We start from the raw sequence: 22,860 nt of genomic DNA, 5'->3' as shown, positions 1-22,860 counted from the left end.
TACTGCCTTTTTAAAGGTTTGTACGAACCTCTCAGCCAATCCATTTGTGGCTGGATGATACGGGGTGGATGTGTAATGCCTTACCCCATTCCTTCTCATAAATTTCCGAAACTCTTCGGACACAAACTGTGGTCCGTTATCAGAGCAAATCTGTTCTGGCAAGCCGTTCCTGGCAAATATGGTCCATAGGACTGCAATCGTTTTCTCCGTAGTGGTGGAGGACATTTTGATCACCTCAGGTCATTTCGAGTGCGCATCAACTGCTATTAAGAACATTGAGTCCATGAATGGACCAGCAAAATCAATATGCACCCGTTGCCATGGAGAGGAGGGCCACTCCCATGGGTGTAGAGGGGCATGTGATGGTGCATTTTGGACCTTCTGGCATCCTGAGCAGCTCTTTGTTAGGTCCTCGATTTGTTGATCGATTCCCGGCCACCACACATAAGCCCTAGCAAGGCTTTTCATTTTCACCCCTCCCAGATGGCCTTCGTGAAGCTCATTGAGCACTCTCTCCCTTAACTTGGGTGGAATTACCACCTGGGATCCACACATCACTGTCCCCTGGCATACTGACAGCTGTTCTCTTCTGGATGAGAATGCTGGCAACAATGAGTCGCCATGTGTTGGCCATCCCTTCACCGTCAAATCATATACCCGAGACAGTGTCGGATCATTTTGGGTCTCCTTCTCTATATCCGCGTTAGTTACTGGCAAGCGTTCAATTATGGTTGAATAAAATATTTCGACAGGGTCCACTGCTGGTACTTCCTCCGCAGTAGGCAGTGGCAGACGTGATAGCCCATCAGTGTTTCCATGCTGTTTCGTGCCCTTATACTCTATTTCATATTGGTTCGCCCCTAGAAAAAGGGACCATCTTTGTAGCCGTTGCGCAGTCATCACCGGAACGCCCTTCTTTGGATTAAAGATGGAGACAAGTGGTTGGTGGTCAGTCAGCAAGGTGAACTTCTGCCCGTGCAGATAGTGGTTGAACTTTTTCACTCCCCATACTAGGCTGAGGGCCCCCCTGTCAATCTGGGCGTAGTTGCGCTCGGCTGAGGTTAGTGACCGAGACGCAAAGGCTAATGGCCTCTCCAACCCGTCTGGAAATTTGTGCGACAGCACCGCTCCAATACCATAGGGTGATGCATCACACGCCAACCGAATTGGTCGTGCTGGGTTGAAATGAGCCAACACCTCTTTTGATGTGATCAATTCTTTGCACTTCTGGAAAGCTCGTTTACATTCGTCATTCCACTTCCATGGTACCCCCGTTTGCAGTAGGGTGTTCAGTGGGTGTAAAACTGTAGACAAATTTGGTAAGAACTTATGGTAGTAGTTCACCAGCCCGAGGAACGACCTCAGTTGTGACACATTTTCTGGTGCTGGAGCCTTGACTACTGCCTCAATCTTTTCAGGGGACTTACGTAACCCCTCTTCATCAATAACGTGGCCACAATATGAGATCTGCTTCTGGAAAAACTCGCATTTGTGGCGATTAGCTCGTAGCCCATATTCCTTCAATCTGGTGAGCACCTGCTCCAGGTTGGCGAGGTGATCACTGTCATTTTCGCCCGTGACCAGGATGTCGTCCAAATAACACTGGGTCCCTGGAGTCCCTTGCAGGACTTGATCCATTGCCCTTTGCCAAATAGCCGGAGCTGATGCTACCCCGAACACCAGCCGGTTGTATTGGTAGAGACCTTTGTGAGTATTGATCGTGAGGTATTGTTTCAAGGCTTCTTCTACCTCCATTTGCAGGTACGCCTGGGCCAGATCAATCTTAGTGAAGCGTTTTCCTCCAGATAGCGAGGCGAAAATATCTTCAATCCGTGGAAGCGGATATTGTACCGTGTGAAGGACTGGTTTCACTGTCACCTTAAAGTCCCCACAGATGCGAACCTTCTTTGGTTCCCCAGGCGTATTACTCAACGACCTCTTCATTACAGGAACGATGGGTGTCGCCCACTCACTCCAGTCCACTTTGGACAGTACTCCTGAACGTTCCAAACCTTCCAGCTCTGCTTCTACGGCTGGGCGGATCACATAAGGCACTGGTCTGGCCTTAGAAAACTTTGGGCTTGCATTTTCCTCTATTTTAATCATCGCTGTTATGCCTTTTAGTGTTCTGAGTCCCTCCTGGAACACTTCTTGTGCGTCATTTAGCATTTTTGACAGTCGTCCAGGTGTGATGTCCTCATCCTTTTTGGCCTCTACCGTCAGTGCCTGTATGGAATGCCAATCTAACTGTATCTTCCAGATCCATTCACGTCCTAGTAGTGGTGGTCCTCCATCTGGCAATACATATAGGTCCATTTTTGGTGTTTCCTGGCCGTTGTATATCACGTTCACCCTTATTTTTCCTTTGGGGTAGACTTTTTGCCCCGTGTACGTCTTCAAGACAATCTCTGTATCTCTCAAGGGTATATGTGAGAATAGCCGCTTGTAGTCCCTTCGGTTTATGACTGTTAGGGCTGATCCTGTGTCCAATTCCATTTTCACTTGGACTCCGTCTATCTTGAGCGTGACCCAGATAGTTTGGTGATCCTCCATTTTGATTACATTATGTAGTTTCAGACAACCCAGCTCCTTGCTTCCGGAGTCTGTATCACTTTTCTGTTCATCTGAACTACTCTCCGTCACCTTATGTACCTTTTTGTACTTCTCCTGTGGAGATTTCTTGCTGTTGGTTTTCTTCCCCGACCTGCAGACTCTTGCTATGTGTCCTGCTTTTCCACACTGTCTGCACACTTGGTCCTTGAACCAACAATCCTTCTGGTCGTGTGTTGTTCTGCCGCAGCGACAACACTTCCCTGCTCCATATGACATTTCATTGGTGCCATATTCTTGCGGTCTCCGTTGTATCTCTGCAGCGCCCCGTGCGGCTGCTTCGTGTGATACTGCCATGCTGAAAGCCTTGTCCAGCTTAAGATCCTTTTCTGATAGAAGCCATTTCTGGGTTCCTTCACTTTGAAGCCCACACACAAACTTGTCCCTTACCGTATCTGCTAGTCCCGTTCCAAACTGGCAGTGTTTCGATAGCTTGCGCAGTTCCGTTAAATACTCAGCATTACTTTCGTCTTTATGCTGGTTCCTTTTGTGAAACTTAAATCTTTCTGCTATCAGCAGCGGTGTGGGGTTTAAGTGGTTCTGTAGGATTTCCACTATGCTTTCGAAATCCTTATCCACTGGCTTCTCTGGGGTTACCAGGTTTCGCAGTAAGCCATACGTTTTTGCACCCATGTGATTCAACAATACCAGTGCATTCCTGGCATCTGGCACTTCATTCGCCTTGCAGTACACCTCAATGCGTTCCAGATATGTCGCCCAATCTTCGACTTCATTGTCGAACGCTGTGACACTGCCACTCTTTGGCATCCCTGGGTGTGGTTAGACTGGCTAAAATGGCGTCTCCCGCGCTCTCCCTTCTTCCCCGCTGGCTCAAAATGGCATCTCCCGCGCTTCCTTTTCTTCCCGCGCTCGCCCTTGTTCTCCGCTGCGGCTTCAAAAATGGCATCTCCCGCGCTCTCCCTTCTTCTCCGCGGCTCAAATGGCGTCTCACGCACTTCCTTTCTTCCCCCGCGGATGCTGCTCAGCCCTTGAGCCCTGGCTGCGCTCTGCGCGTTGTCCTGTGCGCCTCTCTCGTTGCCGCCGCTCGGTCCTGAACCCCGGCTGTGCTTTACCCTCTCTCTCTTTTTGTTTTCCATCGACGCCGCTCGGTCTACAACCCCCGGCTGCGCCCTGTGCACTTTACCATCTCTCTTACCCCGTCGACGCTGCTCGGCCTTTTCTGTGCCGTCGGTCGGCTCTAGCCGCCGCTGTCCGGGAAGGGTCTGCGCTGTACCTGTTGCCAGCCTGTTGCTGGATCGTCGTGGCTGGAGAACCAAGCCAAGCTCTCAACAGCCTCCCCTGCAATGCTCACTCTCTGCCGGATGACTGGGTGGTTGCTCGTGGTCAGCGCCCGTGCTTCTGGCCTCGACTTTCTTCCACTGTCCTCCAGGAGCGAATCCCTGGGAGGAAATGCAGAGTTGCAGGTAGGTTCGAACCGACCTCGTCGCCACTGTTAAATCCGTGAATCTTAAGGTATGGTGTTCTTCAATAAATAGACGGAGACTGCAGATTAACAATCAACAGGTGTTTACTGGATGAGGGTAGTCTAAAAACTAACAGTACAGATCCCTACACAGGGTTTATATACAGGTGTGGTCACTGCCGGTACTACAGTATACAGGAGCTGTAAAAGTAGTTCCCTCTTACATAGAAACATAGAAGATAGGAGCAGAAGTAGGCCATTCGGCCCTTCGAGCCTGCTCCGCCATTCAATGAGATCATGGCTGATCATCCAAATTCAGTACCCTGTCGCTGCCTTCTCCCCATATCCCTTGATCCCTTTAGCCTTAAGAAATATATCCAACTCCTTTTTGAATATATTTAATGAACTGGCCTCCACCGCCCTCTGTGGCAGAGAATTCCACAGGTTCACCACTCTCTGGGTGAAGAAATTCCTCCTCATTTCAGTTCTAAATGGCTTACCCCTTATCCTTAGACTATGACCCCTGGTTCTGGATTCCCCGGCCATCAGAAACATCCTTCCTGCATCTAGTCTGTCCAGGCCTGACAGAATTTTATAGGTTTCGATGCGATCTCCTCTCAATCTTCTAAACTCCAGTGAGTATAAGCCCAATCGACACAATCTCTCCTCATACGTCATCCCTGCCATCCCAGGTATCAGCCTGGTGAATCTTCGCTGTACTCCTTCCATGGCAAGAACGTCCTTCCTCAGGTAAGGCGACCAAAACTGCACACAATACTCAAGGTGTGGTCTCACCAAGGCCCTGTACAACTGCAGCAAGACATCCTTGTTCTTGTACTCGAACCCTCTTGCTACGAAGGCCAACATACCATTTGCCTTCTTAACCGCCTGCTGCACCTGCATGCTTACTTTCAGCGACTGGTGCACAAGAACACCCAGGTCTCTTTGCACTTCCCCTTCTCCCAATCTATTGCCATTCAAATAATAATCTGCCTTCCTGTTTTTGCCACCAAAGTGGATAACCTCACATTTATCCACATTATAGTGCATTTGCCATGTTTCTGCCCAATCACCCAATCTGTCCAAATCGTACTGGAGTTTCTCGACATCCTCCTCACAGCATACCCTCCCACCCAGCTTTGTGTCATCTGCAAATTTGGAGATATTACATCCAATTCCCTCGTCCAGATCATTAATATATATTGTGAACAGCTGGGGTCCTAGGACCAATCCTTGCGGTACCCCACTAGTCACTGCCTGCCACTCGGAAAATGACCCGTTTATTCCAACTCTCTGCCTTCTGTCCGCCAACCAGTTCTCTATCCAAGTCAATATCTTGCCCCCAATCCCATGTGCCTTAATTTTGCACGCTAATCTCTTATGTGGGACCTTATCGAAAGCCTTCTGAAAGTCCAAATACACCACATCCACTGGTTCTCCCTTATCTATTTTACCAGTTACATCCTCAAAAAATTCCAGTAGATTAGTCAAGCATGATTTACCTTTTGTAAATCCATGTTGACTTTGTCCGATCCTGTCACTGCTTACCAATTGCTCTGCTATTACATCTTTTATAATAGATTCTAGCATTTTCCCCACTACCAATGTCAGGCTTACCGGTCTATAATTCCCCGCTTTTTCCCTACCACCTTTTTTGAATAGTGGGGTAACATTAGCTACCCTCCAATCCATGGGTACTGTTCCAGAGTCTATCGAGATCTGGAAGATGACCAGCAATGCATCTACTATTTCTAGGGCCACTTCCTTAAGTACCCTGGGATGTAGATTATCAGGTCCTGGGGATTTATCGGCCTTCAGTCCCATCAATTTTCCTAACACCATTTCCCTACAAATACTGATTTCTTTCAATTCCACCCTTTCATCAGGCCCTATGTTCCCCGGCATCTCTGGGAGGTTATTTGTGTCCTCCTTTGTGAAGACAGAACCAAAGTATGAATTTAGTTGGTCTGCCATTTCTTTGTTTCCCATTATAAATTCCCCTGATTCTGACTGCAAGGGAGCTACGCTTGACTTCACCAATCTGTTTCTCTTCACATATCTATAAAAGCTTTTACAGTCAGTTTTTATGTTCCCTGATAGCTTACTCTCATATTCTATTTTCCCTTTCTTAATTAATTCCATTGTCCTCCTTTGTTGAATCCTAAACTGCTCCCAATCCTCAGGATTATTGCTTTTTCTGGCCAATTTATATGTCCTCTCCTTGGATCTTATGCTATCCCTAATTTCCCTTGTTAGCCACGGTTGAGTCACCTTTTTTGTTTTATTTTTATGCCAAACTGGGATGAACAAATTCTGTAGCTCATCCATTCGGTCTTTGAATGTTAAAGGTACATACACTACAAGAATGGCTCCAGGGATGAGGGACTTGAGTTACGTGGATAGACTGGAGAAGCTGGGGTTGTTCTCCTTAGAGCAGAGAAGATTGAGAGGAGATTTTATAGAGGTGTTCAAAATCATGAAGGGTTTAGACAGAGTAGAGAGAAACTGTTTCCAGTGGCAGGAGGGTCGGTAACCAGAGAACACAGATTTAAGGTGATTGGCCAAAGAACCGGAGGCGAGATGAGGAGAATATTTTTACGCAGCGAGTTGTTGTGATCTGGAATGTGCTGCCTGCCTGAAGTGGCGGTGGAAGCAGATTCAATAACAACTTTGAAAAGAGAATTATATATAAATATATACTTGAAAAGACTAATTTTCAGGGCGGGGAGTGGGACTAATTGAATTGCTCTTTCCAATGATGGGCCGAATCATTCTATGAACCGAGGTCAGTCAGTAACGGGGAATTTCCTGTGGCCGAGCATTTGGGGGGATGTCACAATGAGCAGAGAAATAGTAACCCCAAGACCTGCTTTCTATGGCAGGTCAGATCAGCTCATCCCATATAATGTTTAAGGTCCAGCTTGGTTTGCCTATTGTAGTGTTGTCCAGGCTATGGGAGAGCAGCATTGTCACTGCATGCAGTTACTTCACCTGTCACTGCAATAGGAAGAGAGCAGGGCTCGGATCTCCGCTGACACAGCGTTATCCTGCAGTAGGAGACCCTCACATGAAGAAGCGAGAGGGGATGCTGCCCGGCAACCGTCAAACAGGAAAAAGACACATCAGAGAAAGAGGACAGAGAAATGCAGAAAATCAGAAACACAAGAACCCACAAATTCCACTGACAATTCTAAAATGAACCCGAAAATCATCGCAATTCACTCAGCTCATCACGACACCAACTGGCAAACCCGGGTAATTCCCATCGCTGCCCCACTCTTCTCCCACTGAGTCCCACACTCCACCGGGAGGCTGCCACTTCTCACCCAGTCTCCGTACGGGGATCCACTGGGAAATGGCGGTCTCACACACACCCCCTCACACACTCTCACACACACCCCCTCACACACTCTCTCTCTCTCACACACCCTCACACACACTCTCTCTCACACACACCCTCACACACTCTCTCTCTCTCACACACCCTCACACACTCTCACACACACCCTCACACACTCTCTCTCTCTCACACACCCTCACACACTCTCTCTCTCTCACACACCCTCACACACCCCCTCACACACTCTCTCTCTCTCACACACCCTCACACACACTCTCTCTCACACACACCCTCACACACTCTCACACACACTCCCTCACACACACTCTCTCTCACACACACCCTCACACACTCTCTCTCACACACCCTCACACACACTCTCTCTCACACACACCCACACACACACTCTCTCTCACACACACCCTCACACACACTCTCTCTCACACACACCCTCACACACACTCTCTCTCACACACCCCCTCACACACACTCTCTCTCACACACACCCTCACACACACTCTCTCTCACACCCCCCCTCACACACACTCTCTCTCTCACACACCCTCACACACACTCTCTCTCTCACACACCCTCACACACTCTCTCTCACACACACACCCTCACACACACACTCTCTCTCACACACCCTCACACACTCTCTCTCACACACACACCCTCACACACACTCTCTCTCACACACACCCTCACACACACTCTCTCACACACACACCCTCACACACTCTCACACACACCCCCTCACACACTCTCTCTCTCACACACCCTCACACACTCTCTCTCTCTCACACACCCTCACACACACTCTCTCTCACACACACCCTCACACACACTCTCACACACTCTCTCCCTCACACTCACACCCTCACACACTCTCTCTCGTGTGCACACACACACACACACACACACACACACACTCTCACACACTCAGGTTCTCTCACACACGCTCGCGCACTCACACACACACAAACTCTCACACTCACAGTCAGTGACACACACAAATGGTACATTGGCCTATATTGCAAGGGGGTTGGAATACAAGAGTAAGGAAAGCAATTATATCAGCTTTGGTGAGAAACATAGAAGATAGGAGCAGGAGTAGGCCATTCGGCCCCTCGAGCCTGCTCCGCCATTCAACGAGATCATTGCTGATCATCCAAATTCAGCACCCTGTCCCTGCCTTCTCCCCATATCCCTTGATCCCCTTAGCCTTAAGAAATATATCTAACTCCATCTTGAATATATTTAATGAACTGGCCTCCACCGCCCTCTGTGGTAGAGAATTCCACAGGTTCACCACTCTCTGGGTGAAGAAATTCCTCCTCATTTCTGTCCTAAATGGCTTACCCCTTATCTTTAGACTGTGATCCCTGGTTCTGGACTCCCACGCCATCAGGAACATCCTTCCTGCATCTAGTCTGTCCAGTCCTGTCAGAATTTTATAAGTTTCAATGAGATCCCCTCTCATTCTTCTAAACTCCAGCGAGTATAAGCCCAACCGACCCAATCTCTCCTCATACGTCATTCCTGCCATCCCAGGTATCAGCCTGGTGAATCTTCGCTGCACTCCTTCCATGGCAAGAACATCCTTCCTCAGATAAGGCAACCAAAGCTGCACACAATACTCAAGATGTGGTCTCACCAAGGCCCTGTACAACTGCAGCAACACATCCTTATTCCTGTACTCAAACCCTCTCGCTACGAAGGCCAACATACCATTTGCCTTCTTAACCGCCTGCTGCACCTGCATGCTTACCTTCAGCGACTGGTGCACAAGAACACCCAGGTCTCTTTGCACTTCTCCTTCTCCCAATCTATTGCCATTCAGATAATAATCTGCCTTCCTGTTTTTGCCACCAAAGTGGATAACCTCACATTTATCCACATTATATTGCATCTGCCATGCTTCTGCCCAATCACCCAACCTGTCCAAATCATCCTGTAGTTTCCCTGCATCCTCCTCACAGCACACACGCCCACCCAGCTTTGTGTCAGCTGCAAATCTGGAGATATTACATCTAGTTCCCTTGTCTAGATCATTAATATATATTGTGAACAGCTGGGGTCCTAGGACCAATCGCTGCGGTACCCCACTAGTCACTGCCTGCCACTCGGAAAAAGACCCGTTTATTCCAACTCTTTGCTTACTGTCTGCCAACCAGTTCTCTATCCAAGTCAATACCTTGCCCCCAATCCCATGTGCCTTAACTTTACACGCTAATTTCTTATGCGGGACTTTATCGAAAGCCTTCTGAAAGTCAAATACACCACATCCACTGGTTCTCCCTTATCTATTTTACCAGTTACATCCTCAAAAAATTCCAGTCGATTAGTCAAGCACGATTTACCTTTTGTAAATCCATGTTGACTTTGTCCGATCCTGTCACTGTTTTCCAAGTGCTCTGCTATTACATCTTTTATAATGGAATCTAGCATTTTCCCCACTATCGATGTCAGGCTTACCGGTCTGTAATTCCCAGTTTTCTCTCGACCACCTTTTTTGAATAGTGGGGTAACATTAGCTATCCTCCAATCCATGAGTACTGTTCCAGATTTCATTGAATGTTGGAAGATGATCAGCAATGAATCTACTATTTCTAGGGCCACTTCCATAAGTACCCTTGGATGTAGATTATCAGGCCCTGGGGATTTATCGGCCTTCAATCCCATCAATTTCTCTAACACCATTTCCCTACAAATACTGATTTCTTTCAATTCCTCCCTTTCATCAGATCCTATGTTCCCCGACATCTCTGGGAGGTTATTTGTGTCCTCCTTTGTGAAGACAGAACCAAAATATGTATTTAATTGGTCTGCCATTTCTTTGTTCCCCATTATAAATTCCCCTGATTCTGACTAAAAGGGACCTATGCTTGACTTCACCAATCTTTTTCCCTTCACATATCTATAAAAGCTTTTAGAATCAGTTTTTATGTTCCCTGCAAGCTTACTCTCATATTCTATTTTCCCTTTCTGAATTAATTCCATTGTCCTCCTTTGTTGAATCCTAAACTGCTCCCAATCCTCAGGATTATTGCTTTTTCTGGCCAATTTGTATGTCCTCTCCTTGGATCTTATGCTATCCCTAATTTCCCTTGTTAGCCATGGTTGAGTCACCTTTTTTGTTTTATTTTTATGCCAAACTGGGATGAACAACTTCTGTATTTCATCCATTCGGTCTTTGAATGTTTGCCATTGCCTATCCACCGTCAACCCTTTGAGTGCCATTCCCCAATCAATCCTACCCAACTCGCTCCTCAGACCATCGTAGTTTCCTTTATTTAAATTCAGGACCCTAGTTTCTGAATCAACGACTTCATTCTCCATCTTAATGAAGAATTCGATCATATTATGATCGCTCCGACCCAAGGGGCCTCGTACAACAAGATTGCTAATTAATCCTTTCTCGTTACATAATACCCAGTCTAAGATGGCCTGATCTCTGGTTGGTTCCTCGACATATTGGTCCAGGAAAACATCCCTTAAACACTCCAGGAATTCCTCCTCCACAGTATTGTTACTAATTTGGTTAGCCCAATCTATATGTAGATTAAAGTCACCCATGATGACAACGGTGCCCTTATTGCACGCTTCTTTCATTTCCCTTTTAATGCCATCCCCAACCTCCGCCTTACTGTTTGGAGGTCTATATACCACTCCCACTAATGTTTTTTCCCCTTAGTATTTCTCAATTCTACCCATACAGATTCCACATCATCAGAGCTAATATCCTTCATTACAATTGTGTAAATCCCTTCTTTAACCAGTAATGCTACCCCACCTCCCTTTCCTTTTTGCCTATCTTTCCTGAATATCGAATACCCCTGGATGTTGAGTTCCCAGTCTTGGCCATCCTTGAGCCACGTTTCCGTAATCCCGGTGAAGTCAAGCGTAGGTCCCTTGCAGTCAGAATCAGGGGACTTTTTAATGGGGAACAAAGAAATGGCAGACCAATTAAATACATACTTTGGTTCTGTCTTCATAAAGGAGGACACAAATAACCTCCCAGAGATATCGGGGAACATAGGGTTTAATGAGAGGGAGGAACTGAAAGAAATCAGTATTTGTAGGGAAATGGTGTTAGGAAAATTGATGGGACTGAAGGCCGATAAATCCCCAGGGCCTGATAAGCTACATCCCAGGAAGTGGCCCTAGAAATAGTAGATGCATTGCTGGTCATCTTCCAGAACTCGATAGACTCTGGAACAGTACCCATGGATTGGAGGGTAGCTAATGTTACCCCATTATTCAAAAAAGGTGGCAGAGAAAAAGTGGGGAATTATAGACCGGTAAGCCTGACATCGGTAGTGGGGAAAATGCTAGAGTCCATTATAAAAGATGTAATAGCAGAGCACTTGGAAAGCAGTGACAGGATCGGACAAAGTCAACGTGGATTTACAAAAGGTAAATCATGCTTGACTAATCTACTGGAATTTTTTGAGAATGTAACTGGTAAAATAGATAAGGGAGAACCAGTGGATGTGGTGTGTTTGGACTTTCAGAAGGCATTCGATAAAGTCCCACATAAGTGATTAGCGTGCAAAATTAAGGCACATGGGATTGGGGGCAAGGTATTGACTTGGATGGAGAACTGGTTGGCGGACAGAAAGCAAATAGTTGGAATAAACGGGTCGTTTTCCGAGTGGCAGGCAGTGACTAGTGGGGTACCGCAAGGATCGCTCCTAGGACCCCAGTTGTTCACAATATATATTAATGATCTGGACGAGGGAATTGGATGTAATATCTCCAAATTTGCAGACGACACAAAGCTGGGTGGGAGGGTATGCTGTGAGGAGGAGGTCATGAAACTCCAGTACGATTTGGACAGGTTAGGTGATTTGCCATGTTTCTGCCCAATGCACTATAATGTGGATAAATATGAGGTTATCCACTTTGGTGGCAAAAACAGGAAGGCAGATTATTATTTGAATGGCAATAGATTGGGGGAAGGGGAAGTGCAAAGAGGCCTGGGTGTCTGATGCGCTATCAATTACTCATAAAAGACTGAGAGTTAAGAGAGTAACTAAAGGCTTTTATTAACAAAAGAATGAAGGTCTGCCTCGAGTGGTCGACCGGTCCAGAAATACAAAGGGGCTGGGGAGCAGTCACCTTTATACTAGGACTTGTGGGAGGAGTCAGCCGAGGCATGTCCAGGCATGTACACAGTGGAATACAAACAGTGGTTTACCACATTCACCCCTTGTTTAAAATTGAGTCCGGCGGGGTGAAGTGTATTAAAAGTTAGTGTATTGGAGTCTCTCCGGAGGTCTTGTCTGCCGCTGTGATCGGCGTGACGACGGCAGGGGTAGTGGAGCTTCCGGCGTCGAGTCCCGCGTAGGCTGTGGCACAGGCGTGTCGTCCTCGTAGATGTCGAGCGGGTCGCTGGGCCCAGGCCTGCCGTCTGCTGGGGCTGGATATCGGATCGTGGGGGGGGGTGGTAGTGAGTAGTGGGTTACTGCGGCCCCCGAGGGTGCAAGGTCTCTTATGGAGACTGTGTCCTCCCGCCCGTCCGGGTATGCAATGTAAGCATACTGGGGGTTGGCGTGGAGGAGGTCGACCCTCTCGATCAGGGGGTCCGTTTTATGGGTCCTCACGTGCCTTCTCAGTAGGACCGGCCCTGGGGACGTCAGCCATGGCGGTAGCGATGTCCCCGATGTGGACTTCCTTGGGAAGACAAACATTTTCTCATGAGGGGTGGCGTTAGTGGCAGTGCAGAGCAGTGACCGAATAGAGTGGAGCGCATCGGGGAGCACATCCTGCCAGCGGGAGGTTGGAAGGCCCCTGGACTTTAAGGCTAGCAGGGCGGCCTTCCAAACTGTCGCATTTTCTCTTTCCACCTGTCCGTTCCCCCGGGGGTTGTAACTGGTGGTCCTGCTTGTGGCAATACCCCTAGTTAGCAGGTACTGACGGAGTTCGTCGCTCATAAACGATGAGCCCCGGTCGCTATGGATATAGCTGGGGGAACCGAACAGGGTGAAGAGGTCGTTCAGACATTTAATGACCGTGGCACTGGTCATGTCCGGGCAGGGGATGGCGAACGGGAAACGGGAGTACTCATCAATAATATTGAGGAAGTACACATTGCGGTCGGAGGAGGGGAGAGGCCCTTTAAAATCAACGCTCAGGTGCTCGAAGGGGCGAGTGGCATTTATCAGGTGGGCCCTGTCTGGTCTATAAAAGTGCGGTTTGCACTCAGCGCAGACTTGGCAGTTCCTGGTCATGGTCCTGACCTCCTCAATAGAGTAAGGCAGGTTGCGGGCCTTGATGAAGTGGAAGAACCTGGTGACCCCCGGGTGGCAGAGGTCATTGTGGAGGGCCCGCAGTCTATCGATCTGCGCGCTGGCGCAGGTGCCACGCGATAGCGCATCCGGGGGTTCATTGAGCTTCCCGGGCCGGTACAAGATCTCGTAATTGTAGGTGGAAAGTTCGATTCTCCACCTCAAGATCTTGTCATTTTTGATTTTGCCCCTCTGCTTGTTGTTAAACATGAAAGCAACTGAACGTTGGTCAGTGAGCAGGGTAAATCGTTTTCCGGCCAGGTAGTGCCTCCAATGACGCACAGCCTCCACAATCGCCTGGGCCTCCTTCTCAACAGCGGAGTGTCTGGTCTCCGGGCCTTGGAGGGTTCGTGAAAAGAAGGCCACGGGTCTCCTCGCCTGATTGAGGGTAGCGGCCAGGGCAAAGTCGGACGCGTCGCTTTCCACCTGGAAGGGGATGGATTCGTCCACTGCGTGCATGGTGGCTGTGGCAATGTCTTCCTTGATACGGTGGAAGGCTAAGCGGGCCTCTGCCTTCAAGGGAAAAGAGGTGGACTTGATCAGCGGATGGGCCTTGTCCGCATAGTAGGGGACCCACTGGGCATAATAGGAGAAAAACCCTAGGCACCTCTTCAGGGCCTTGAGGCAGTGGGAGTTCCATAAGGGGACGCATCCGGTCGGGGTCGGGGCCGATGACTCCGTGTTCCACAACACAGCCAAGGATGGCGAGGCGGTTTGTGCGGAATATGCACTTCTCCTTGTTATATGTCAGGTTCAGGAGTTGGGCGGTGCGGAGGAATTTTTCGAGGTTTGCGTCATGGTCCTGCAAGTCACGGCCGCAGATGGTCACATTGTCCAGATATGGGAAAGTGGCCTGCAACGCATTTTGATCTACCATCCGGTCCATCTCCCTTTGGAAGACGGAGACCCCGTTGGTGACGCCAAAGGGAACCCTAAGGAAGTGATAGAGGCGGCCGTTTGCCTCAAAGGCAGTATACTGGCGGTCCTCAGGGCGGATAGGGAGCTGGTGGTACGCTGATTTCAGGTCAATGGTCGAGAAGACGCGGTACTGCGCGATCTGGTTGACCATATCAGCTATGTGGGGGAGTGGGTAAGCATCCAGCAGGGTGTAGCGATTTATTGTCTGGCTGTAGTCGATGACCAGGCGCTGCTTCTCGCCGGTCTTAACGACCACAACCTGGGCTCGCCAGGGGCTGGTGCTGCCCTCAATAATCCCTTCCTTCAGGAGCCGCTCCACTTCGGTTTTAATGAAAACCCTGTCCCCGGCACTGTATCGCCTGCTCTTTGTGGCGATGGGCTTACAGTCGGGGGTGAGGTTAGCAAACAGTGGTGGGGGGGTGACTCTGAGTGTGGAGAGGTTGCACCTGGTGCGCGGCGGGCAATTTGGAAGCTGCTGGCTGCGGACTGTGAGTGGGGGTAGGGGTCCACCGTACGCCATCGTAACGCTTTTAAGGTGGCACTGAAAATCTAACCCCAGCAGGACGGCAGCGCAGAGGTCGGGTAGGACCAGAAGTTTAAAATGATCGTACACGGTCCCGTCTACTACGAGTGTCACTACGCAGTAGCCGCCGATGTCCGCCGACTGGGACTCGGAGGCCATAGAAATCCGCTGGTGCGCAGGCAGGACTGGGAGAGAGCAACGCCGCACCGTGTCGGGGTGGATGAAGCTCTCCGTGCTCCCAGAGTCAAAAAGGCAGATTGTATCATGGCCATTTACCTTAATGTCCATTGTGGAACTGGCCAGCTGGTGCGGTCTCGCTTGGTCCAGTGTAACGGATGCCAGCGCAGGGGTCGGTGTGTCGCTGCGGGTATCAGATGAGGCAGTGTTGGGGGCCTGCTGCGTTCCGGCTGTCGTCCAAGATGGCAGCGTCCATGATCCCCATGTGGCTGGAGGCGTCCAAAATGGCTGCTGTACCGGTGGTTCGCACATGGCCGGGGAGGCCCAAGATGGCGGCCCGCATGGCCCACACGCGGCGCTGCTGGGGTTCGGGGTGCCTTTGGCCCTGCAGACGTTAGCGTAGTGTCCCTTCTTCCCGCAGCCCGAGCAGATTGTGTTTTTCGCCGGGCAGCGCGCTCTGGGGTGTTTTGCCTGGCCACAGAAGTAGCATTTCTGACCTTGGGGCACTGCTGTCTGGCCTTGGGACACTGCTGCGGTAGTTGGGCCGTTGCTGGGGTGTGGCTGGGGTGGCACGGCGCTATGAGGCGGTCCTACCGTGTCCCAGGCTGTCGTTCCCCGCGGCGTCCACGGTGCAGAGGAGTAGGCATCCATGCCCCGGTAGGCTGCATCCAATGATAGTGCGAGTTCAGAGGCCTTGTTGAGGTCGAGGTCACTCTGCTCCAACAGTCGCTGTCGGGTGTAATTGGATCTGTGGCCCGCTACAAAAGCGTCCCGGATAAGTTCCTCTGTGTACACGGCGGCCTTTACATCCTTACAACCACAGGCCCGGCCAAGCACAGACAGTGCCTGAAGGTACTCCACGGTCGATTCCCCAGGTTGTTGTTTACGACTCCCCAGAAGGTGCCTGGCATACACTTCGTTCACTGGGCACGTGTACTGGTCCTTGAGGAGCTTGATAGCGTCCGCGTACGAGGTCGCGTCTTGGATGACCGAGTACACTCGGTGGTTCACTTTGGAGGTCAGGACATCCAGTTTGTCCTCGTCCGATTTGATTGCTGCGGAGGCGGTCAGGAATTTTTCGAAACACTTAAGCCAGTGAGTAAACTTGGTGGCTGAGTCCGCCTCCCGATGATCTAAGTCCAGGCATGCTGGTGTGAGGATCTTCTCCATTATAAAAATGTTGTTAATAAAATTGATGCGCTATCAATTACTCATAAAAGACTGAGAGTTAAGAGAGTAACTAAAGGCTTTTATTAACAAAAGAATGAAGGTCTGCCTCGAGTGGTCGACCGGTCCAGAAATACAAAGGGGCTGGGGAGCAGTCACCTTTATACTAGGACTTGTGGGAGGAGTCAGCCGAGGCATGTCCAGGCATGTACACAGTGGAATACAAACAGTGGTTTACCACAGTGTCCTTGTGCACCAGTCGCTGAAGGTAAGCATGCAGGTGCAGCAGGCGGTTAAGAAGGCAAATGGAATGTTGGCCTTCGTAGCAAGAGGGTTCGAGTACAGGAACAAGGATGTCTTGCTGCAGTTGTACAGGGCCTTGCTGAGACCACACCTTGAGTATTGTGTGCAGTTTTGGTCGCCTTATCTGAGGAAGAACGTTCTTGCCATGGAAGGAGTGCAGCGAAGATTCACCAGGCTGACACCTGGGATGGCAGGAATGACGTATGAGGAGAGATTGTGTCGATTGGGCTTATACTCACTGGAGTTTAGAAGATTGAGAGGGGATCTCATCGAAACCTATAAAATTCTGTAAGGCCTGGACAGATTAGATGCTGGAAGGATGTTCCCGATGGCCGGGGAGTCCAGAAGCAGGGGTCATAGTCTAAGGATAAGGGGTAAGCCATTTAGGACTGAAATGAGGAGGAATTTCTTCACCCAGAGAGTGGTGAACCTGTGGAATTCTCTACCACAGAAGGCAGTAGAGGCCAATTCATTAAATATATTCAAGAAGGAGTTGGATATATTTCTTAAGGCTAAAGGGATCAAGGGATATGGGGAGAAAGCAGGGACAGGGTACTGAATTTGGATGATCAGCCATGATCTGATTGAATGGCGGAGCAGGCTCGAGGGGCCGAATGGCCTACTCCTGCTCCTATCTTCTATGTTTCTATGTGAGGAGGATGCAAAGGGATTTGGACAGGTTATGTGAGTGGGCAAGGACGTGGCAGATGGAATATAATCTGGAGAAGAGTGAAGTTGTCCACTTTGGTCAGAAAAATAGAAAAGCAGAGTATTTTTTAAATGGTGAGAGATTGGGAAATGTTGGTGTCAGAGGGACCTGGGTGTCCTTGTACACGAATCACTGAAAGTTAACATGTTCAGGTACAGCAAGCAATTAGGAAAGCAAATGGTATGTTGGCCTTTATTACAAGAGGATTTGAGTATAAGAGTAAAGACGTCTTACTGCAATTATATAGGGCCCTGGTGAGACCACACCTGGAGTATTGTGGACAGTTTTGGTCTCCTTACCTAAGGAAGGATATACTTGCCATAGAGGGAGTGCAACGAAGGTTCACCAGACTGGTTCCTGGGATGGGGGGATTGTCCTATGAGGAGAGATTGAGTAGACTAGGCCGATACTCTCTGGAGTTTAGAAGAATGAGAGGTGATCTCATTGAAACATACACAATTCTTACAGGGCCTGACAGGGTAGATGCAGGGAGGATGTTTCCCCTGGCTGGGGAGTCTAGAACCAGGGGTCACAGTCTCAGGATAAGGGGTCGGCCATTTAGGACTGAGATGAGGAGAAATTTCTTCACTCAGAGGGTGGGGAATCTTTGGAATTCTCTACCCCAGAGGGCTGTGGAGGTTCAGATCGTTGAGTATATTCAGGACAGAGACCGATAGATTATTGGACACTAAGGGAATCGAGGGATATGGGGGTCGGGCCGGAAAGTGATGTCGAAGATCAGCCATGATCTTACTGAATGGCGGAGCAGGCTCGAGGGGCCGTATGGCCGACTCCTGCTCCTATTTCCTGTTTTCTGTCTCTCTCACGCGCTCTCTCTCTCTCTCTCTCACACGCTCTCTCTCTCTCTCTCACACGCTCTCTCTCTCTCTCTCACACGCTCTCTCTCTCTCTCACACGCTCTCTCTCTCTCTCTCTCACACGCTCTCTGTCTCTCTCACACGCTCTCTCTCTCTCTCACACGCTCTCTCTCTCTCTCACACGCTCTCTCTCTCTCTCACACGCTCTCTCTCTCTCTCTCACACGCTCTCTCTCTCTCTCACACGCTCTCTCTCTCTCTCACACGCTCTCTGTCTCTCTCACACGCTCTCTGTCTCTCTCACACGCTCTCTCTCTCTCTCTCACACGCTCTCTCTCTCTCTCTCACACGCTCTCTCTCTCTCACACGCTCTCTCTCTCTCTCACACGCTCTCTCTCTCTCTCACACGCTCTCTCTCTCACACGCTCTCTCTCTCACACGCTCTCTCTCTCTCACACGCTCTCTCTCTCTCTCACACGCTCTCTCTCTCTCTCTCACACGCTCTCTCTGTCTCTCTCACACGCTCTCTGTCTCTCTCACACGCTCTCTGTCTCTCTCACACGCTCTCTGTCTCTCTCACACGCTCTCTGTCTCTCTCACACGCTCTGTCTCTCTCACACGCTCTCTGTCTCTCTCACACGCTCTCTGTCTCTCTCACACGCTCTCTGTCTCTCTCACACGCTCTCTGTCTCTCTCACACGCTCTCTGTCTCTCACACGCTCTCTGTCTCTCTCACACGCTCTCTGTCTCTCTCACACGCTCTGTCTCTCTCACACGCTCTCTGTCTCTCTCACACGCTCTCTCTCTCTCACACGCGCTCTCTCTCTCTCACGCTCTCTCTCTCTCTCACACGCTCTCTCTCTCTCTCACACGCTCTCTCTCTCTCTCACACGCTCTCTCTCTCTCTCACACGCTCTCTCTCTCTCTCACACGCTCTCTCTCTCTCTCACACGCTCTCTCTCTCTCTCACACGCTCTCTCTCTCTCTCACACGCTCTCTCTCTCTCTCACACGCTCTCTGTCTCTCTCACACGCTCTCTGTCTCTCTCACACGCTCTCTGTCTCTCTCACACGCTCTCTGTCTCTCTCACACGCTCTCTGTCTCTCTCACACGCTCTCTGTCTCTCTCACGCTCTCTGTCTCTCTCACACGCTCTCTGTCTCTCTCACACGCTCTCTGTCTCTCTCACACGCTCTCTGTCTCTCTCACACGCTCTCTGTCTCTCTCACACGCTCTCTGTCTCTCTCACACGCTCTCTGTCTCTCTCACACGCTCTCTGTCTCTCTCACACGCTCTCTGTCTCTCTCACACGCTCTCTGTCTCTCTCACACGCTCTGTCTCTCTCACACTCTCTGTCTCTCTCACACGCTCTCTGTCTCTCTCACACGCTCTCTGTCTCTTTCACACGCTCTCTGTCTCTCTCACACACTTTTTAATGGCCTCCTTCTGTGCTGTATGATTCCATGAAACATTGTTCAGCAATATTATTGCCACTGATGACGTGAGCAACGAGTGAATCGCAGAGTTAGTCGCTGCCAATAACCAACGGTTTAAACAACCTGTAAAATATAACACTTCTCCTTAACTGATATTTTACCCAAAAATACAGAATATAATTTCTGCGAGTTCCTACCCATCTCATGGTACAGGGAGGCTCCTTGCTTGGAGATTGTTACTGGCGGTTTCCGTGGAGATACTATATCGATTTTCATCAATTCATCGCAGCACTGTTTCCAAGCACCTGAACAGACAACAACAGCAACAAACTGTGACTGAAATCCACGGCACATGGGCAGACACGGAGACAGACAACAGCAACAACTTGCATTTATATAGCACCTTTAACATAGTAAAACATCCCAAGGTGCTTCACAGGAGTGTCATCAGACAAAATTTGACACCGAGCCACATGAGGAGATATTAGGGCAGGTATTGGTCAAAGAGGTAGGTTATAGGAGCGTCTTAAAGGAGGAAGGAGGTAGAAAGGCAGAGAGAATTCCAGAGCTTCGATCCTCGGCAGTTCAAAGCATGGCTGCCAATGGTGGAACAATTAAAATCAGGGATGTGGAAGAGGCCAGAATTGGAAGTGCACAGAGATCTCGGAGAGTTGTGGAGCTGGAGGAGGTCACAGAGATAGGGAGGGGCGAAACCATGGAGGGATTTGAAAATAAGGATGAGAATTTTAAAATCAAGGCGTTGCTTTACCAGGAGCCAATGTAGGTCAGCGAGCACAGGGGGTGATGGATAAAAGGGACTTGGTGCGAGTTAGGACACGGGGCAGCGAGCACAGGGGGTGATGGGTGAACGGGACTGGGTGTGAGTTAGGACACGGGGCAGTGAGCACAGGGGGTGATGGGTGAACGGGACTGGGTGCGAGTTAGGACACGGGGCAGTGAGCACAGGGGGTGATGGGTGAACGGGACTGGGTGCGAGTTAGGACACGGGGCAGTGAGCACAGGGGGTGATGGGTGAACGGGACTGGGTGTGAGTTAGGACAGGGGGCAGTGAGCACAGGGGGTGATGGGTGAACGGGACTGGGTGCGAGTTAGGACATGGTGCAGTGAGCACAGGGGGTGATGGGTGAACGGGACTTGGTGCGAGTTAGGACTTGGGCAGCGAGCACAGGGGTGATGGGTGAACGGGACTTGGTGCGAGTTAGGACTTGGGCAGCGAGCACAGGGGTGATGGGTGAACGGGATTGGGTGTGAGTTAGGACACGGGGCAGTGAGCACAGGGGGTGATGGGTGAACGGGACTGGGTGTGAGTTAGGACACGGTGCAGTGAGCACAGGGGGTGATGGGTGAACGGGACTTGGTGTGAGTTAGGACACGGGGCAGTGAGCACAGGGGGTGATGGGTGAACGGGACTTGGTGTGAGTTAGGACACGGGGCAGCGAGCACAGGGGTGATGGGTGAACGGGACTTGGTGCGAGGTAGGATACGGGCAGCCGAGTTTTGGGTGACCTTAAGTTTACGTAGGGTGGAATGTGGGAGGCCGGCCAGGCGTGCATTGGAATAGTTACATCTAGAGGTAAGAAAAGGCATGGATGAGGGAAGATGAGCTGAGGCGGGGGCGGAGTCGGGCAATGTTATGGAGGTGGAAATAGGTGGTCATGGTGATGGCGTGAATATGTGGTCGGAAGCTCATCTTGAGGTCAAATAGGTTGCGAACAGTGTGGTTCAGCCTCAGACAGATGTTAGGGAGAGGGATGGAGTCGGTGGCTCGGGAACGGAGTTTGTGGCGGGGACCGAAGACAATGGCTTCTGTCTTCCCAATATTTAGTTGTCGGGAATTTCTGCTTATCCAGTACTAGATGTCGAGCAAGCAGTCTGACAATTTAGAGACAATGGAGGTGTCGAGAGAGGTGGTGGCGAGGTAGAGCTGGGCGTCGTCAGCGTACATGTGGAACCTGATGCTGTGTTTTTGGATGATGTCGCTGAGTGGCAACATGTAGATGAGGAATAGGAGGGGGCCAAGGATAGATCCTTGGGGGACGCCAGAGGTAACGATGCGGGAGTGGGAAGAGAAGCCGTTGCAGGTGATTCTGTGGTTATGACTGGATAAGAATGTATCCAGGCGAATGCAGTCCCATCCAGCTGGACGATGGTGGAGAGGCGTTGGAGAAGGATGGAGTGGTTAACTGGGTCAAAGGCTGCAGATAAGTCGAAAAGGATGAGGAGGGATAGTCACAAAGGATGTCATTTGTAACGTTGATGAGAGCCATTTCGGTACTGTGGCAAGGGCTGAAACCTGATTGGAGGGATTCAAACATGGAGTTCTGGGAACAATAGGCACGGATTTGGGAGGCGACAACACGTTCAAGGACTTTGGAGAGGAAAAGGAGGTTGGAGGTGGGGCGATAGCTTGCCAGCACGGATGGGTCAAGGGTTGGTTTTTTGAGGAGAGGGGTGATGATGAGGGCAGGTTTGAGGGCGACGGGGTCAGTACCTGAGGAGAGAGAACCGTTAACAATATCAGCTAACATGGGGGCCAGGAACGGAAGTTGGAAGGTCGGCAGTTTAGTGGGAATAGGGACAAGGGAGCAGGATGTGGGTCAAATGGCCAAGCTGAGCTCGTCTGCGGGGGGGTGGGGGGGGCGGGTGGGGGCATGAGGGGAAAAAGGAGAGAAACTAGAGAAAGATGCGAGGTCAGGGTTAGGGCAGGGGGAACAATAGAGGAAGTTTGGCCCGGTGGGCTAGTGCAAGGGAGGGAAGGAGCAGAGGCAGCTGAACGGATGGCCTCAATCTTCGTGACAAAGAAGTCCATGAGCTCCTCGCACTTGTTGTTGGAGGTGAGGGTGGAGGAGACAGGGGAGAGGGTTTAAGACTGTTTGCAGTAGAGAAAGGAACATAAGAAATAGGAGCAGGGGTTGGCCATTCGGCCCCTCCAGCCTGCTCCACCATTCCATAAGATCATGGCTGATCTGATCTTGGCCTAAACTCCACTTTCCTGCCCGATCCCCATAACCTTTAATTCCCCTGTTTTTCAAAAATCTGTCTGTCTCCGCCTTGAATATATTCAATGACTCCGCCTCCACACAGCTCTCTGGGGAAGAGAATTCCAAAGATTCACGACCCTCAG

The 22,860-nt window shown here is 50.1% G+C and overlaps 1 protein-coding gene across 3 annotated transcripts in view; it reads right to left on the bottom strand.

The window, feature by feature from the left end:
- Positions 1–22,860, bottom strand: part of rtkna (rhotekin a) — a 303,025-nt gene that overhangs the window by 24,830 nt on the left and 255,335 nt on the right. For 2 of the 3 annotated variants that reach the window (XM_085976431.1, XM_085976432.1), the window contains one exon: positions 19,913–20,020. In XM_085976431.1, the coding sequence (XP_085832557.1) occupies positions 19,913–20,020 (108 nt within the window). Of the gene's footprint in view, positions 1–7,020; positions 7,122–19,912; positions 20,021–22,860 lie in introns of those variants that run through there. The other variant, XM_085976433.1, reaches the window with a different exon arrangement.

Source organism: Somniosus microcephalus, chromosome 2 (genome assembly GCF_052327205.1).
Source record: "Somniosus microcephalus isolate GS21.2 chromosome 2, FLI_Smic_1.0, whole genome shotgun sequence".
NCBI lineage: Eukaryota > Metazoa > Chordata > Chondrichthyes > Squaliformes > Somniosidae > Somniosus > Somniosus microcephalus.
Note: the sequence above shows the minus strand (reverse complement) of the source record. Positions and strands in the feature narration are given on the sequence as shown.